Source organism: Delphinus delphis, chromosome 12, assembly GCF_949987515.2.
Source record: "Delphinus delphis chromosome 12, mDelDel1.2, whole genome shotgun sequence".
Taxonomy (NCBI): Eukaryota; Metazoa; Chordata; class Mammalia; order Artiodactyla; family Delphinidae; genus Delphinus; species Delphinus delphis.
Genome location: NC_082694.2, coordinates 68,685,379 through 68,704,147, shown reverse-complemented (window position 1 = coordinate 68,704,147; position 18,769 = coordinate 68,685,379). Strand labels below are relative to the sequence as shown.

Below are 18,769 nucleotides of genomic sequence, written 5' to 3'. Positions count from 1 at the left end.
TACAGAATTTTATGTTGACAGTTTATTTTTCCAGTACTTTAAAGATTTCATTTTTTTCTGGATTGCATTGTTTCTAATAAGAAGTCTGCAGTCAATCTTTTCTCCCCTTATGTAATGTGTATTTTTCCCTCTGGTTGCTTTTAAGAGTTTCTAATTGGCTTGCAGGAATTTGATTACAGTGTGCTTTGCTATGGTTTACATTATGTTTATCCTACTTGGGGTTCATTGAAATTCTTAGATCTATGTGTTTATATTTTTCATAACATTTGAAAAAAATTCAGCCATTGTTTCTTCAAATAGTTTTTGTGCCTCTCCCACTCTTTTTTTCTTCTTAGATTCCATTTACACACGATAGACTGCTTGTCTCATATCACAGAGGCTCTGTGCATTTTGCTCAGTCATGTTTTTCCTCTACGCTTCAATTTAGATAATCTCTATTCACTGTCTTCAAGTACAGTGATCCTTTCTTCTCTAATGTCTACTCTGCTGATAAGCCCATCAAATGAATTTTTCATTTCAAATACTGCACCTTTCATTTCTTAAATCTCTATTTGGTTCTTTTATACGTCTTCCACTTTTCTCATTATGTTCAAGTTCTTCTTTAAATCACTGAGCATATTTACAAGGGCTCTTCTAAAATTCCTTTCTGTGAATTCCATCATCCCTGTCATTTCTGTGTTGGCTTTGACTTTTTTTTCCCTCAGTTATGGATAACATTTTCTTGATTCTTTGCATGTATAATGACTTTTGATTTAATGCGAAACATTGCAAATGTTACATCGGGTGTCTTAATTCTATTGTATTTTTCCAAAGGGTTGAACTTTTTCAGGCAGTTAATTTGTGGATCTGTTTGATCCTTTGAGGAATGTTTTTGGAGTTGTTACAGTGAGTTTAGAGTACCTTTACTTTAGGGCAAGTTTACCCCTTCTAACTAAATTGTGATCCTTCTTGGATCTCCACTGAATGCTCCAGGGGTTCAACAATGTCTCTGGCTGGACAGAACTCAACACCTCCCATTCCTGTACAATTTCTGGGACATGTTCAGCTTAGAGCTCTCCAGTAGTTGCCCAGCTTTGTGGAGTTTCTATGTATGTCCATTTAGCATTTAGCAACAGACTCAAGGGGACTCCTTTGCAGATTTCTGGACCTTCCCCTGATTAGCTCCTTCTCTTCCAGTATATGTTCCCATAAATCCTAGCCACCGTAGTCTTCCTAAGTTATGAACTCAGTTTTCTCAACTCACTGATGCTGCCATGCTTCCCTTGAGTTCCTCCTCTCTGTGCGATGGTAAGTAATGTGCCTCCAGGACTTACCTTGTTTGTTTCCTTTCTCTTCTGGATAACACTACTGTTGTTCAATATCAGAAACAGTTGCTTCATATATTTTGTCCCATTTTCTAGTTGTTTATGGTGGGAAGGTAAGTCTTACACTAGTTATTCTAATGTGGTCAGAAGTAAATATTTTTGAATGAATGTTCTACACCTTAAAAGACACTTAGTTGGGATGACAGAATCCCACATACATAATAAATCATACAGGGACTTCCTTGGTGGCACAGTGGTTAAGACTGCGTGCTCCCAATGTAGGGGGCCCAGGTTCTATCCCTGGTCAGGGAACTAGATCCCACATGCATGCCATAACTAAGGGTTCACATGCCACAACTAAGGAGCTGGCGAGCTGCAACTAAGGTGCCCACCTGCCGCAACTAAGGAGCCTGCCTGCTGCAACTAAGACCCAGCACAACGAAAAAAAAAAAGCAAAAAAGCATATGGCTCCGCATTAAAAAAAAAAAAATCATACAATGAGGTGAGAGCAGGGCAAAAGTGCTATGTATGACTGTAGCCCAAGTAGAATGGTTATTAAACAAATGTGGTCAGAATAACAGGGACAAAACAGGCTCACGTCTTTCTTCAGTCTTCCAATGTGGGATAGAGGACTGAGTACAGAAGGTACCAGAGGCATACAGGTCAAAGTATTAAAAATATAAAAACTAAAACACTATCTAATGTCAACTAATCTTTTTGAATAATTTTATACACACACACACACACACACACACACACACACACACACACACACACCCCCACTCCTTACTCCCAGCTGAGAAAAGTCTATATGTATGTGTATGGGGGATTAGCGAGTGGGGACTGGACAACTACAGGATGGCATAAAGGTATGTGGGACAATCAGGATGCAGAAAAAAAGGAGCAGAAAGAATTGCTGAGACATTTATCAAAGTTCCTGATGAAAAATGTTTTAAGTCATTGAAGAAGACAAGCAAAGTATGACTGTGTCAAATAACTATACACCAAGATTTTATTTTCTATTTTGCCAATTAATTATAGTAAATTTTAAATTTCAAAATGACTCCTGTCACCACATTGTAATTATCTCTAGGCTAGTTCTTCCTGCCATCCGCTGGTGTAGGTAAAAGAAATATACATGGAATTAATTTTATTGTAAGCAAAATATGATCAGAAGGCTAAATCAGCACACAAAAATAATGTATTCTGGAATCAGTTATTAAAAATGTTAAATTACCTACTATGTTTGGTTTTTAGTGCTCATGCTTCTTTCACATTCCCATCATCACGAATAATCAAGAACTGATTATATTGTATTTGAGCTTCACAATACATTTGTAAGATGGGTCAGGACAGGCATTATCATCATTTCTGTCTTAGGAAGGAAGTGAGAACTCAAAAAAGTAATGGCTTATCAAAATGTACATAGCTGTTAGGTAGATGAGCCTAAATCTTAATTCTGGACTTAAGATTCCACTGCCATGGTCTTTAAATCATTCTATGCTACTTTCTTTGACAATCAACTTTCTCTCAATTGTTTTAAATGAAAACTTTAAAAATCTACTCTCTTAGCAATACTGTATTATTAACTATAGTCATGCTGTTGTACATTACATCCCTGTGACCTATTTATTTTATAACTGGGAGTTTGTTCCTTTCGAGCCCCTACCCGTTTCACTCACCCCCACCCCTACCTCTGGCAACCACCCATCTGTTCTTTGTATCTATGAGCTTAGTTTTTAAATTAAATACATTTTTTTTAAGATCCCACATATAAGAGATCTCAAACGGTATTTGTCTAACTTATTCCACTTAGCATAATGCCCTCTAGGTCTATCTAATTCTTCTTCTTTTTTTTCCCCTGGATTAGCACCTGCTTATTTTTCAAGACTTGGCTCAGGAGGCATCTTATCCAGGAACTTTCCCCTGTTCTTCCACAGAACCTGCAGGTACTTAGCACACCATACTACAATGATCTATCTTTGTGTCTGCCTTCTTTGGACTATAAATTCCTCAAGAGCAATGACCATGTTATACTAATTGCAGTATCCCTAGCACTTAGCACGCTCTCAGTATTTCAGTATTACGTACAAGTAATCAAAATACTGGAGCAACAGGATGGCATAAAGGTATGTGGGACAATCATCACAAAAGCCCACTTCACCTTGCTCTGCCTAGAATGCAGATACTAGGGTACGAAGAGCTGGCCAAGTAATGGATTGCAAAAGGGACTGCTTAGTAATACCAAACGATAGGTGCTCTTTCTTTGTCATACGTAATTTACCTTTTAACATATATTTTCTTTGAAGGGACCAAAATTAGCAAATTTCCCATGAATGATTTCATTTGAATTTAGGGAATTCAGTTGACAGAAACATGTTTAATGAAACATTAATTTAAAGATTGATTGGTAACTGATAAGCAACTTTGAAGACCAATTTAAGGAGCAGAAAGAATACTGAAGGATGATATTATATTCCTCTACTATTGGGAACGCACGATACTTCTTGGACCAACATTCCTCTGGCTTTTACTTTCCTGAAAAAGTGACTGCAAAGAGATTTTTCTGTTCTAAATTTGACAAGAAGCTTCTGGTGGAAGGCAGGTTAGAGGGTACCGTAATATGTCAAACACATGTAACCTTTTCTAGGTACAGTATAAAATTTTGGCCTTTTTTTTTTTTTAAAGTAATCTAGGTCCAACATTTCATCCACTTTGGATCTAAAAGCTTCTAAATTCACTTATGCCACCTTCCAATTAAAATCTTTTGAGAATTAAGCAATCATTTCCTGACTTGCCAAGGATTAAATTTAGATGCTTGGTTGAACATGAGCCTTACTTCTCCAGCCATCACTTTTAATTGGAGCATGTAAAAGGATAACACAGGGTTTTAGTTGACATCATAGTCTATTGCCATGGAAATGTAAACATGGGTTTGTATTAAGCTCGTCTCAAAACAAGTTTTAGGGGTACAGAGAGATGGAAGACAAGAGATAAATTATGTAAAATGGATCCTCTCAATGTTGGAGTGCCCTCGGAGCGCAGACCTCAGTGATCTCATCCTGTCTCATGGCTTTAAATACCATCTATACACTGATGACTCTCAAATTCATATCTCCAGCTAGATCTCTCCTCTGAACTCCAAACTCATATATTTAACTGTCTTCTTGACCCCTTCAGCTGGATGTCTAACAGGCATCTCAAATCTCACACGTCCAGCCTGAGCTCCTGATACTGCCCTCTCCTTACGCAACTTGCTCTGTCACAATCTTCTATATCTCAGCACACATCAACTTCCCCTTCCACTTGCAGAGGGCATAGAACTTGGGGTAATCCTTGACCTATCTCGTACTCCTCAGCAAATCCTGTCAGCTCTACCCTCAAAATATAATCAGAAGATGCCCACTTCTCCCCACTTGCACTGTTTTCAAGCTACCATCATTTCTTGCCTGGATTATTGTAATTAACTCTGACCTGGTCTCCCTGTTTGTGCCCTTGCGGGTCATATTATGTCACTTGTCTGCTCAAACCCTCCACTGGCCTTTCATTTCATCCAGGGTAGGACCCAATGTCCTTTAACCATCAATTGCCCTCCCCTCTCCCTTATTTTCTTCTTCAGCTACACTGGACTCCTTGTAGTTCATTGATAATAAGAGGTCTGCTCCTGCCTCAGGGCCTTTGCATATGCTCTTCTTCTGGTTCTCTGTATGGCTTGCTTCCTTTCTTCCTTTAGGTCTTTACTCAAATCACCTTCTCAGTGAGGCTTTCTGTGGCCAGTGATCTAAAATTACTACTTTCATCCCTCTTTCATGCTTTATTCTCCTCCTCAGCATTTATCTAACAGAGAATGTATTTTACTTATTTCTAACTGATACTGTCTCTTCCACTAGAATGTAAGCTCCATGAGGCAAGGATTTTTTGCTGTGTTTTTCATTGCTGTATCCTCTGCACCTTGGGAAGTCCAGAGGCACATGGTGTAAAATCAATAAATATTTGCTGAATAATTTAAAAAATGGGTGACACATGTCATAAGAAATAAAGATTAGTGAAAGCATGATTAACCAAGGTCTATGAGCCTAACGTCTAAAAAGTTTCATCTGTTGTTAGGTTCTCATGGGAATCTGTCTTTGGAGGAACTTTGACTTAATTTTCCACAAGAACAGACTTGATTTCTCTTATCTCTGCAATGTGGAACTTCAGAGATGACTGTTCAAGGAGGAAGAGAATAATGATAAATACAGGTGGGTATTAAATAATGTTCATTGTTTGTCATGTTGGATGAGCTAATGATTTTTAAAAGTTATTAGTACACAGAGCTTACTATTCATAGTGGACTGAAATGAGAAATGAAAAAAGTTGCTCATTGATTGAACTAGCAGTGTCTGGCACACAGTAATGTAATATATAAAGTGAGTTGGACTTGGATGCCATCCAAGAGGGCTAAGTTATTGAAGTAGTTTTATTTCTGAAGTGATTTTACAGTATAGGCATGGGTGTCCAGGCTGGTTATGGTTAAACTTAGATAGGAAGTAAGGAACAGTAATGAAGATACTATCTTTAGATCTGAACATTATAAAGTTGTTACTCCTTGAACATTATAAAGTTGTTATTCCTTGCCATTTTACAAAGTAAACACTTAATGAACGCACAGACTATACGCCCTTAAATGAACTGTACATGAAAAGGGCAATAAATATGAGCCAGAGTTAGAGGTACAATGATACAATGGAAAGATAAAGGTTGAGGGGCTTCCCTGGTGGCGCAGTGGTTGAGAGTCCGCCTGCCAATGCAGGGGACACGGGTTCGTGCCCTGGTCCGGGAGGATCCCACATGCCGCGGAGCGGCTGGGCCTGTGAGCCACGGCCGCTGAGCTTGCACGTCCGGAGGCTGTGCTCCGCAACGGGAGAGGCCTCAACAGTGAGAGGCCTGCATACCGAAGGACAAAAAAAAAAGAATGAGAAACCTGGGTTCCCACTAACTGGCTGTATGATTTGGGGTGAGTCATTTAACCTCTCTTAATTACCTCATCTGTAAAATGTGGAGGATGGACTGCTAGGCTTCAATGATTCTCCAAGCTCTAAGTATTATAAGATTTTTTGACTTTAATCACTGTGGTATGCAGAATTATGCCCCACCCCCAGACCAACCCTGCCTCAAAGATGTCCACATCCTAATCCCCGGAACTTGTGAATACGTAATGTTACATGGCAAGGGGGGAATAAAGGCTGCTAATAAGCTACCTTAAAATAACGAGATTATCCTGAATTATCCATTTGGGCGCAATGAAATCACAAGGGTTCTTAAAATGTAGAAGAGGGAGGCAGAAGAGTGAGTGTCAGAGTTATGCCATTGCTGGCTTTGAACATGGAGGAAGAGGCCATGAGCTAGAATGTGAGCAGCCTCTGGAAGCTAGAAAAGGCAAGAAAAAGATTTCCCTTAGAGCCTCCAGAAAGGAACGCAGTCCTACAACTTGATTTTAGCCCAGCGAGACTTGTGTCAGACTTCTGACTTGCAGAATTATAAGTATTAAATTTGTATTGTTTAAGCCATTAAGTTTGTGGTAATTTGTTACAGAAACAATAGAAAAATAATACAATCATGGTATGTACCATAACCAGTGAAGTTGGACCCAAGTTTATCATAGAAGCAGGCTTTTAAATAAAAATCCTATACTCAGGTATTTTGTAAAGATCTTCAGAGGCAGAAGTAATCAGAAAAGAAATCATGAAAAGTTAGCAAAGTCGTGGGAGAGAATCTATAGGGGAATAAAAGTTTTAATAGTGACTCATGTGAAGAATAGAAACCTGGATATCTTATAAAGGAAAGAAAATGGCAAGAGAAGAGAAATTAGAAAGGTTATCCAGGGACTTCCCTGGTGGCGCAGTGGTTAAGAATCCACCTGCCAATGCAGGGGACACAGGTTTGAGCCCTGGTCCGGGAAGATCCCACATGCCACGGAGCAACTAAGCCCGTGAGCCACAACTACTGAGCCTGCGCTCTAGAGCCTGCGAGCCACAACTAATGAAGCCCACACGCCTAGAGCCCGTGCTCCACAACAAGAGAAGCCACTGCAATGAGAAGCCCGCGCACCGCTACAAAGAGTAGCCCCTGCTCACCCCAACTAGAGAAAGCCTGCACAGCGACAAAGACCCAATGCAGCCAAAAATAAATAAATAAAATAAATTTATTAAAAAAAAAAAGAAAGGTTATCCACAATGTAAGAGTTTCTTCTCTGGACCTCACTTTACTCATCTATAAACTGAAGAGATTTAGATATTATAAATAATCTCTAAATTCCTCTAGCTGTGAAATAAGCTTTTAAATCCTGACAGATGCTAACATGGGCATTTGAGACCCTGCCCTCCCCAAAGTTTGAAGAGTATTCATCTTAGAAAGTACTATAATTATTGTTAATGTGTGATGGTCAAGCTTCACAGAAAGCTCTGACTTAGTTTAACAAGAAGGTGGGTCTGAATTCTAACCCTGGCATTCTTATTCAGGTAGGGTGCATGGGAAAATTATTTAGCTTTCCTTCTCTTCTGTACTTCACGTATAGAATTATGGTAAAATTTTAACTAGATGGATTTTCTAAGGAATGAATTATTTTAGATATCTGAAGGTTTATTCCTTTATGTAACTAAATTTTAAGTATATTTGATGGAACTATTTCTAAAATAAAATATGTGCCCCATTTGTAAATAAAATTTAACGATAACCATTTTCCCTTTTCTTGAAAAGAGTCATCGCTAGTAACATCAATTACTATAGTGAGCTGTCAGACAGTGATGCTCTAGACAGCAGTCAGCAAACTATGGCCTGCAGGCTGATTTTGTAAGGCATAGTTTTCACATTCTGTACCTGTTAAAAAAATAAAATAAAAAAGAATATGTGACCGAGACCAAATGTGGCCCAGAAAGCCTAAAATAATTACTATCTGGCTCTTTGAAGAAAGGTTTGCTGACTCTAGCTCTAGAGAAGGATGTGTAGGCCTCTTCACCAAATGTCCAGAACTAGATTGGACTTTATGTTCTGTCACTAAAGGAAGCACATCTATCTTGGCACAATGTAGCTCAAATATTTGCGGGAAAAAAAAAGGCTCTTGGTGTTTTGTTTTTTTTTTGCCACACTTGCACACCTGTGGGATCTTAGTTCCCTGATCAAGGACTGAACCTGGGCCCACATCAGTGGAAGGGCAGAGTCCTAAACACCGGACCGCCAGGGAATTCCCCCAGGCTCTTGGCATTTAAAACTCTTTTGTTGTTTGTTGATACACTCTCCTCACTTACAAGTTTTTGGTGATTACTATACCTGCCCCTTGCAGTCTCTCCCCCTTTCTAATTTCCACCTTTCTAATCTCGGTCTGGAAATGTGATAACCTAGTTTATAAATATTTTAAGCAATGTAAGATTAAGTTGGTTATGTGAAGGCCTTAAAACTATTTTCTAAGTAAAACACAGGTGGTTTAGTGCAGGGATTTGGTGACTTATTCTGATTGTCCCAAGGCCTTTTTATTTAATATTTCCAGGTTCTCGGCTATCCTTTGGAAAAGCAAGGTTGCAGGACAGATAAAGTCTTACTGTAGTATGATCATCTTTTATTTTTATAATATAAAAATAGCATTATATCTAAAATGCCACTCACCAAAAAATTAAACTGAAGCAACCTGAATGGTAGGATTTCTTGGGATATGTTTTTTTTCTTTATAATAAATAAACATTGCTTTTACAATCAAAAAAGCCATTTTCATTAAAAAAAAGATAAATTGGGAAGATCTCTTCATCCAATCTCACTGACCTAACTCAACTATTTTCATCTAGCATATTTTGTTTATTTGATCACATTTTTTTTAATGGTTGTAAATATTGTGCTTACGGGTTTTTATTTTGACTCACACTTGGTTTGCCATAGGTAACCTATGGTTACTCTAATAGTGAAAAATATGCGGTAAAGATGAAATGCGGGAAAGCCAACAATCAATACGGTGAAAGATGACCGCCTAAAATTTTGACCTCTGCTCCACTCATTTTATACACGTTCACACGGATAATACCCAATCTGGATAATATTATAGCTCAAAACACTTTAGTTCATTCAGCCTTCAAACAACGCTGTGAGGCGGGCACATTCTCGGGGGTAAAATGACGTGGCCAAAGTCACTCGGCTAGCCAGAGGAGAGTTCAGCAGTCTGGTCAAGGAAACAGCAGCAGGTCTTTGGAAGCGCTGCTAGTTACACTAGAGCTTTCCCTACAGCCCGGCCTTTACGTTCCCTCATCTGACAGTTACGTTTACAAACTCAAACCCTGCTTCTTCTACCCTATCGAGGCACGCTGCGGGCTGCGGAAACCTGGAGCTCACACCACAAGTCAACATCCCCAAAGCCCCAGTGCCAAAGCAGTGAGAAGAGAGAGCGCAGTCCGCCCTTCGCTCCAGCCGCAGACTCTGCGTGAGGGCCCCGGACTAACCTGACCAGGTCGGTCATGCAGGAGCCCACCACCACCACCGCCGCCGCCGCCACCTCCTCCTGCCACTGCCTCCCGGGCTCCCCAGACGCGGCCATTGCGCTAAGTCGGCGCTCTCCCACCTGGAGGCTGCCCTTTAACCTTTGCCCGACACCGTAACCAGAGACCCAGCTCCCAAGCTCCCTAACGCCGCGGGCCTTCCGGACGCCCACGAGGGTCGCCCACCTGGATGCCCGAAATAACCCCGCCCACCTACTGCCCCCAGTTCTCCCAGGAATTGTCTCCCTGCACAGCATCTCGTTACACAGCCCTCCTAATCGTTCCACGCTCCGCGCAGCTCGCCGCACACGAGGCAGGCGCGGAGGAAGGAACTTTCAGGCACTACAGGGACGCCCTTCCGAGCGCCCGGCCTGGTGCGGCCGGGGACGCGCACGCCGCCCGGCTCCTGGGCCGCAGAGGGGACGGGGCGGGGCGGGACGTCCGGGGACGCGCACGCATCTGGCCCGCGGTGCGCGCGCAGGTTGGTGCGTCGGTCGGGGGCGCGCTCGGGTAACCTGTACCCCCACGTAGTCGCCGGTTACCGATCGGACTAAGTTCCAGGTACCTGGACTGGGGCTGGTGCGGGGAGGTTGGATCCCGAGTCGCACAGGTGGCGCTGAGGACCGTGGTTTAAATATGCCCAGGGCTCGCCTTCTCTTCCTATAGAGAAGGCCCCTGTTCCAAAGATGCCCTGCTCATCCCCATGACGCTGGTCCCCTCAAGAACGAGCCCCCAAGGCCAGAGGCTGCTCTCTCCACACTTAGCCCGCCCCCTGGTCCCTGAATAAGCTCAGACTCCCTCCTTCCCGCCTGATGAGGGAATCATACAATTTGGGGGAAGGAAGAGCGTCCCCTTTTAGTTGTTCCCTTTTAGAGCGGGGTGGTCATTCTTTGGGTTCGAGCCGACTTGTTTTTCTTGAATGTTGCCCCTTGGAGAAATTGCTTCCCCAGTGTAACTTCCCTCGTGCGCTGTATGACGTCGACGTGACGCAGCAGGACGCCACCCCTTTCCGTTCCATGACGTAAGCTGGGCACATGTTTCCGTGTTTGTCATCCCATCTTAATTGCAAGAAACTAGGCGATGCTTTAGACGTCTTTGTATTCCCCAGACTACCCATCAGAGGACCTCATGTGACCCTATCTTGAGGCAGCAGACCCCTGTAAAAATTGTATTTTTGCATTTTCCTTGTGTATGTTATACGTCAAAATCAGGAAGTAGAAAATGCACAACTGGCATTCAAGGGAGGCTGGCCACCGTAAAATTTTGACTATCTGGGATCTATTATTGTGCTTTGATGTGTAAAAGCTACTACTGGGGGGTGATCTCTCATCCGTGTCCCTGGCTCAAATGCCAAACAGCCATCATTTTTGGCTGTTCGGTGACCTCTGATTTTGGAGTCAGGTTTTTTTTTTTTTTTCCTCAGAGAAGTCACAACAGCTACGGTTGAAACATTTTAATGCTGCATGAAATCTTGCACTGTCAAAAGATAGTATTATGGCTGTTCTGGAAACAAAGACAAATTCATTCCTTCAGGTGTCATTCTAAGGTCATGAGAGTTGCTGAATTGGATGGGGTGTTGTCACCTGAAGTATAGTTTGGTTTCTGGAGCAGGTTTGTTCCCTTTAGCATTTGCCTAGTGAATCACTCAGGCCAGCTTCAGCAGTAGGCCAAGAGTAGTCTAATTTTTTCTAGTTGTCAAGCAACCATTAGTTTAAATTCATGACTTTTTGTTCATTTTACTAGATGTATGTGTTAAAAGAAACATAAATTCACTTTGATGCTTTTCTCTTTGGTGATTGAAGTTATGTTTATTTGAGAAGAAGATGAGTATAGTGGACTTTGAGAGAGATCTGAATTTGAATTCCGATCCTCTGCTTGCTAGGTTTGTGACTTTGAACAAGTTACTTAGTCTTGCCGAGCGTTAGTTTTCTTATCTGTGAAATGGGAACAATAATACTAATCAGAGAACAAGGTAGTTATTGGGAAGTAAATGAAATTACAGATAGAGATGTATAATATAGTGCTTGATACTCAGTAGATTTTCAGAATGTGTTGGTTCTGTTTCCCTTTTTCATAGAAATGAGAGGTCAAATAATAATAGGTATTGTGGGGAAATACATGGAAGAATAATTTTGTAATGTAAGTAAGGTCCTTTTGCTTTTTCCAAGATGAGTATTTCTGTTTTGCATATGATCTAGATAAGCATCCTTTCAAGAACTGTGACATCAGTGGGTAGAAATAAAAGTGGAAATGTTGCAGAATAGGAAAAAAATAGACTTCAAAGTGATAATATGGTCTAGTATACTATTAAAAGACAAATTATAAAAGTTATCCATATCATCTGTAAAATGGGAATTCTAATATATGCCTTACCGTCCAGAGTTGTGAAGGTCCACTGCACTAATGTATATGGAAGCTCTTTATAAGTGATAAAGTGTTATGAAAATGTACATGATTTTAATGACTGAATACAGTGCATTAGATGTTTATTCTTATTTTGTGATGAAATATTGGAATGGTGGAGGAAGATCATCTGTTAAGTGGTCGGAAGAGGAGGTCGTTTTATATTTGCAGAAAGGATGATTTGAGTACTAAAGTATAAAGCTTTTTCTGCTTCAGAGGTACTTCTGGGTGTCATCACTATGTAGGGTCACAGTGTTATTTTTTGAAAGATCACTGCAGTTCTGCCCTTTATTACCACTCTGAAGTGATTAAAACAGGTACTAGTTTTCAACGTTTAGCAGGGAGCTGTAAAGCCTCATATGGCATAATATATGAAAACTAGAACGAGAACATCATTTACCTGTAATTGTAACTTGCAGGAAATTAATTTGCTTTTGATGTGGGATTATCCTTTCAGATCGAGGAAGAAAATGATCATTTAAATTGACTTATTCACCTCTGAAAGTGGAGGCTTTCATTTAGAAATCTATTAAGAGGAATTCAGGTACTCCCTCCTCCAGCCCCGTGGGTTTCCAAGTAATTTAGAGATGATTTATTGCTTTTACTTTTGTATTTTCAAGTCTAAGAACTTCTTAGTGCCTTAAAGTCAAAAACTTTTAGATCCATGTTAGTTTGTGTTGCTTAATATCTGGATAGGTGTGTGCTTTCATGATTTAATTGTTAAGTAGATTTTTGCCACATCTCAGATATGCTATCTTCTACCAGATTTTTTGAGGGCATAATGTCTTCTCTTCATACCTAAACATTTCTCTAGCTTTTGTCTCCTTATTCACATAGTTATTAAAAGATGTTTATTGGGTGCTAATGTGTGCCAGGTACTTTTGTTAAACACTAGGGATTCAAGATAGTTTTGCAGGTGAATTCCCTAATGGCGCAGTGGTTAAGAATCCTCCTGCCAATGCAGGGGACATGGGTTCAAGCCCTGGTCCAGGAAGATCCCACATGCTGCGGAGCAACTAAGCCCGTGCACCACAACTACAGAGCCTGCACTCTAGAGCCCATGCTCCGCAATAAGCGAAGCCACTGCAATGAGAATCCCATGCACCGCAACAAAGGGTAGCCCCCTCTCCCCGCCACTAGAGAAAGCCTGTACGCAGCAACCAAGACCCAACGCAGCCTAAATAAATAAATAAATTTATTTAAAAAAAAAAAGACAGTTCTGCAGGGGAGAGATCACTAAGCAGGTAATTATAATACACTGTGGAGGGGAAGTAATTAAGGGAGGTATAGCAGAAGTAAATAATTTCCAGTAAGTAACAATTGCAAGTAGCATATGCTGCTTCTAGAATTTTACGTAGTTTTATCAATCACGTTCTTACTCTTTGTGGGGACACAGAGGGAGGGATTCCTAACCTAGTGGTGTGTGCGTTTTGTGTGATGCGGAAGAGGATTGTCAGTGAAGACTTGAGGCTTCAACTAAAGTAGGACCTGCCAATTGTAAGATAGAGTGGGACAGCTTTTAAGTACAGTGAGGCAACGTAGAAATTGGCTTTGGAAAGGGGGAGGAAATTGGATTTCAGGGGTTGCTGCTGCTCCTGAAAAGTCTGCGTCCCGAATAGGTGAGCAGTAGGGAGATAGGTTCTTCCAGGGGGTCATTTGAAGAGGCTGCTCTAAGACAGGAAATAAGGTATCATGCAAGAGATACTTCTGTGTGCTGTGCTAGTTTCCAGGAAGCTTGTTATATCTCGTTCCTTTGGATATTCTGATCATCATTCTTTCCTTCTCCTTTCAGTGGTGATCTGCAAGTCAAGTTAAAATGTCTCCGGAAGTGGCCTTGAACCGAATTTCTCCAATGCTCTCCCCATTCATATCTAGCGTGGTCCGCAATGGGAAAGTGGGACTGGATGCTACAAACTGTTTGAGGATAACTGACTTGAAATCAGGGTATGTACCAGAACCAATCCAAGCTTTAGCTAATAGCAAACCTTTCTCACCAGGCTTGTAAAAATTGAACACCACAGAAATTCATCAAGTCATGACCTTATCACGTGTTGACTGGTTTTGTCCAGTTCTTGACATTTTATGTTTCAAGTTGTTTTAGCTGTGCTGTGGGCCATCGCTTTATGATCAGAATGTTCTTTTTTATTTTAAAGGCATATCTCTTTGTTAACAGCGTGCCGTGTGGTTTTTAGCAAGTGTGTTTTTCATCATTGACTTGTTTTCTTGCTGTGTCTTCTGCAATTCAGTATGCACTGTAAGAGCTGGGATTTAAGATTGTGAATCTGACATTATTTGATAGCCTCTCCTAATAGGAAATTTATAATAGCTAGCCAACAATGAGTCATTTTTCACAACTGAGTTGAAACAGTAATATCTCAGGCCAGAAATGTTGCATTAAAATCCCAACTTTTTCCAAGGGGGGGAAAGCGGGGGGTGGGGAGTGGGATGAACTGGGAGATTGGGATTGACATATATATACTAATATGTATAAAATAGATAACTACTAAGAACCTGCTGTATAGCACGGGGAACTCCACTTCTCTGTCCAGTAGAAACTAACACAACATTGTAAAACAACTATACCCCAATTAAAAAAAAAACAAACCCAACTTTTTATTTTGAAATACATTTACTTAAAGAAAAGTTACAAAAATGCTACAGAAAATTATCATCATTACATGATGATAATTACTCTGTAAGCCTTATTTGAATTTTGCCAGTTTTCCCATTAATGTCCTTTTTTGGTCCAGGATCCAATCCAGGATACAAATTGCATTTACCTGTGACAGTTCCTGTCTTTCTTTGTCTTTCATGATTTTGAAGCTTTTAAAGGTAGCACTGGTTAGTTACTTTGTAAAATGTTGCTCAGTACAGGTTTGCCTAATGTCTTCCCTTTATTAGAGTGAGAAACACATTATTTTTCCACCCAAGAATACTACAGAAGAGATGTTGAACCATTTTCAGTGCATCAAATCAGGGAGTACATGATGTTCATAAGTCTAGTTATTGGTATATTAACTTTGACCACTTGGTTAAGATTGTGTGTACCAGGTTTCTCTACTGTAAAGTTAACTGACTTTCCCTTTGTAATTCGTAAGTGTGGAGTGACATTTTGAGACTGTGCAGATGTTCTGTTTCTCATCATACTTTTGTCCATTAATTTCAGCATCCATTAATTGTTCTTGCCTGCAATAATTGTTACTGTGGTTCTTGTATAAGGGTGATTTTTAATGTCCCTATTCCTCCCACATTTAGTAATTTGAATTCTGTAAAGAAGCACTATTCCTTCCCACCCCCCAATTATTTATTTATTCTGTTATTTATTTATGTCAGTATGAAATTTTAGGTATTTATTTTATTCTGTTGGTTATAATCCAAATACTATATTCATTTATTTTTTTGGCTCAGTAGTTCTAGTCTTTGTCACTGAGAGCCCTGTCAAATTGGCTTTTGAGCATATCCCCATCATTTTTTGAGCATTTTCTTACTAGAAACATTACATTCTTGATTCTTTTAGCTTTTGTTTTTTAAGCTCTTTTGTTTTTGCCTTCTGCAGATCTTGCTATTTTCAGACTAAGCTGAAGACCTTGATATAAGGTAGTAAGTTAGAGAAGACTAAGTTAGTTGGACATTTTATTGGAATGGTAGGCTGTTTTTTAAAAGGTCTGTTATTACCTTCAATTTAATTAATCAGCAGGCCTGGGGTTTCCTTTTGGGGTAATGAAAATGTTCTAAAATTAGTTAGTGGTGATGGTTACACAACTCTGTAAATATACCAAAAAATGACGGATTTATGCACCTATAAGGGTGAATTTTATAGTTTGTGAATTATATCTCATTAAAGTTGTCATTAAAAAAAAAACACATCTGTGCACCAGGGATGTTTACTGGCTTGAATGGCTAGGACATGCAAAAAGGTCTTTTTTCTTTAGTTTGTCACAAGCATTCTTTTCAGAGGTATTGAAGACATGAGAGGGGACTGATGCCCAGAGGACTGGGGACTGGTTTATGTAAGATGATATAAACATGTAAACCTGAACTTCCTACTCCTTTATTGGTATTCTGAAAGAACAGTTGGATTCATCAACATAAGGTCACTTTACTTTTTTGTAGACTCCCTTTTTGGTGCTTCCCAAATCCTGAATGTTTAGTTGAGTGTTTATTTTTTTTTTTTTTTTTTTTTTTTTTTTTTTTTTTTTTTTTGCTGTACGCGGGCCTCTCACTGTTGCGGCCTCTCCCCTTGTGGAGCGGCGCAGGCTCTGGACGCGCAGTCTCAGTGGCCATGGCCCACGGGCCCAGCCGCTCCGCGGCATGTGGGACCCTCTCGGACCGGGGCACGAACCCGTGTCCCCTGCATCGGCAGGCGGATTCTCAACCCCTGCGCCACCAGGGAAGCCCTAGTTGAGTGTTTAAATGCAAATAGTGGATCTGATGATCAATTTGAAATGAATCCACTAAACCTGGCTGTGTCTGGACTCGCTCTGTGAAAAATATTTGAAACAGTGTTTAATGACTTGTAGTATTTATGGAATTTACTTTCTTTTGATTTAAAAAAAGAATAAAAATACCTCTACCTACATTAACAAAGCTGCTACACATAAAATGATGTGAAAAGCCTTATTAATCTAGAGCATTATTGATGCCTTTTATGTAGTACTTGGCTGAAAGATTCATGAAAGTTCTTTCGAAGCTCATTAACAATTCTTTCCTCGGTCCTTCCGTCAACCAAAGTGTGAATTCCTCAAGTTTCTATAGCAAAACAATGACAGAGTTAGAGAAGAGAATTTTTTTCTTTTGGTGTGTCACTTTTGGCATTTCCCTTTCTTTTAGATCAGCAGCACTCAGTTATGAGAATTGGGATTAACATTTGGAATTTCTATTAACTCAACTGGCACATACCCTGTAGGACACAGTGTACACGGAAGTATAAACTGAGGAGACTGATTTTTAGAGGTCATAAGAACCAGTCTTGTTACTGTATATAGTTACTTGCCCTTGAAGAGATGAGGTACCAGAGTATCTATATTCTAGGTCTGACTCACAGAAGGAATAGATAGGCAAGAATCTATGCAAAGTAAGTTTTGTTTGCTTTTTTTGTAATCGCAATTCATCTTTATTTCTCTTACGGCAACTAAATCTTTCTACCTTATCTAAGATTATGTGTGTTTCTAAACTCCGTTGCTAGGCTGTCAGTATTAAGGCCAGGATTCTTGTTTAATTAATTAATTTTTTAATACTCTTAAAAAAATTTTTTTTTATTTGTTTTTGGCTGCGGTGGGTCTTCATTGCTGCACGCGGGCTTTCTCTAGTTGTGGCGATGGGGGGCTACTCTTCGTTGTGGTGCGTGGGCTTCTCATTGTGGTGGCTTCTCTTGTTGCGGAGCACAGGCTCTGGGAGCGCGGGCTTCAGTAGTTGTGGCACGCAGGCTCAGTAGTGTGGCTTGCGGGCTCTAGAGCGCAGGCTCAGTAGTTGTGGCGCACGGGCTTAGTTGCTTCGTGGCATGTGGGATCTTCCTGGACCACGGAGCGAACCTGTGTCTCCTGCATTGGCAGGCGGATTCTTAACTACTGTGCCACCAGGGAAGCCCTGCCCGTCTTTTAAGTGGATTGTTTATATATATTTTTATTGATCTTAAAATATTATTTACGTATTTTGGATACTAATCTTTCGGCAGTTACATATATTACAAATATCTGCATTTAGTCTGTGGCTTATGTTCTTAATTTGGTGCTACTGATGTCCAGAAGTTTTAATTTAATGAAGTCAGATTCATCAATATTTTCCTTTTTAGATTTGTGCCCGTGCGTGTGTGTGTGTGTGTGTGTGTATTTGTAAGAGAGAGAAAGGGACCACTTCAGGAAATTCTGTCCTACACAAAAGTAATATATTTTTCTCTAAGAATTTTAAAGTTTTCCTTTTTTTTTTTTTTTTTTGTGGTACTCGGGCCTCTCACTGTTGTGGCCTCTCCCTTTGCGGAGCACAGGCTCCGGACACGCAGGCTTAGCGGCCATGGCTCACGGGCCCAGCCGCTCCGCGGCATGTGGGATCCTCCCGGACCGGGGCATGAACCCGTGTCCCCTGCATTGGCAGGTGGACTCTCAACCACTGCGCCACCAGGGAAGCCCAAATTTGGGTTTTGAGAGAGAATCAAGAATGACTTCTTTTTAGCTTGAGTGAGTGGGTAGGTAGATGGTCATGCCATCTGCTGACATGGGAAGGTGAGAAGATTGATGGAGGAACGGCTTTAATCTGGATTGATTGTTGTCTAGGTCTGCCAGGCAGCTCTCATTGTATCACTGTATCATTCCCTTTGCCTCTTTCCTGTGTTGAATCTCATATCTTACTTTCTTGTTTTACCCTCTAGCTTTGTTGGAGCATGTACTCCAATAGCATCCTAAGAAAAGGAGAAGAGGAGGTTCATTTTTGAGTACCTGAAAGTCTGAAAATATCTTTATTCTACTTTAAACTTGGTTGATAATTTGGGCAGGTGCAAAAGTGTAGGTTGCAAATTATCTTCCTTTTGAATTTTGGAGGCCTTGATCTGTAAGCTTGGGGACCCCCAAC

General features: G+C 40.5%; 2 protein-coding genes across 4 annotated transcripts in view; one reads left to right on the top strand and one right to left on the bottom strand.

Annotated features, from left to right (window-relative positions):
• The window catches only part of RBKS (ribokinase), a 74,263-nt gene extending 64,388 nt beyond the window's left edge, over positions 1-9,875 (bottom strand). Inside the window, exon 1 of the mRNA XM_060026899.1 lies at positions 9,767-9,875. Within this exon, the coding sequence (XP_059882882.1) occupies positions 9,767-9,861 (95 nt within the window). The 5' untranslated portion in view covers positions 9,862-9,875. The remainder of the gene's footprint in view (positions 1-9,766) is intronic.
• The window catches only part of BABAM2 (BRISC and BRCA1 A complex member 2), a 444,366-nt gene continuing 427,775 nt past the window's right edge, over positions 2,179-18,769 (top strand). The window contains exons 1-2 of one of the 3 annotated variants that reach the window (XM_060026897.1): positions 2,179-5,545; positions 13,998-14,149. In XM_060026897.1, the coding sequence (XP_059882880.1) occupies positions 14,022-14,149 (128 nt within the window). In that variant the 5' untranslated portion in view covers positions 2,179-5,545; positions 13,998-14,021. Of the gene's footprint in view, positions 5,546-10,269; positions 10,364-10,582; positions 10,824-13,997; positions 14,150-18,769 lie in introns of those variants that run through there. The other 2 variants (XM_060026895.1, XM_060026898.1) reach the window with 2 other exon arrangements.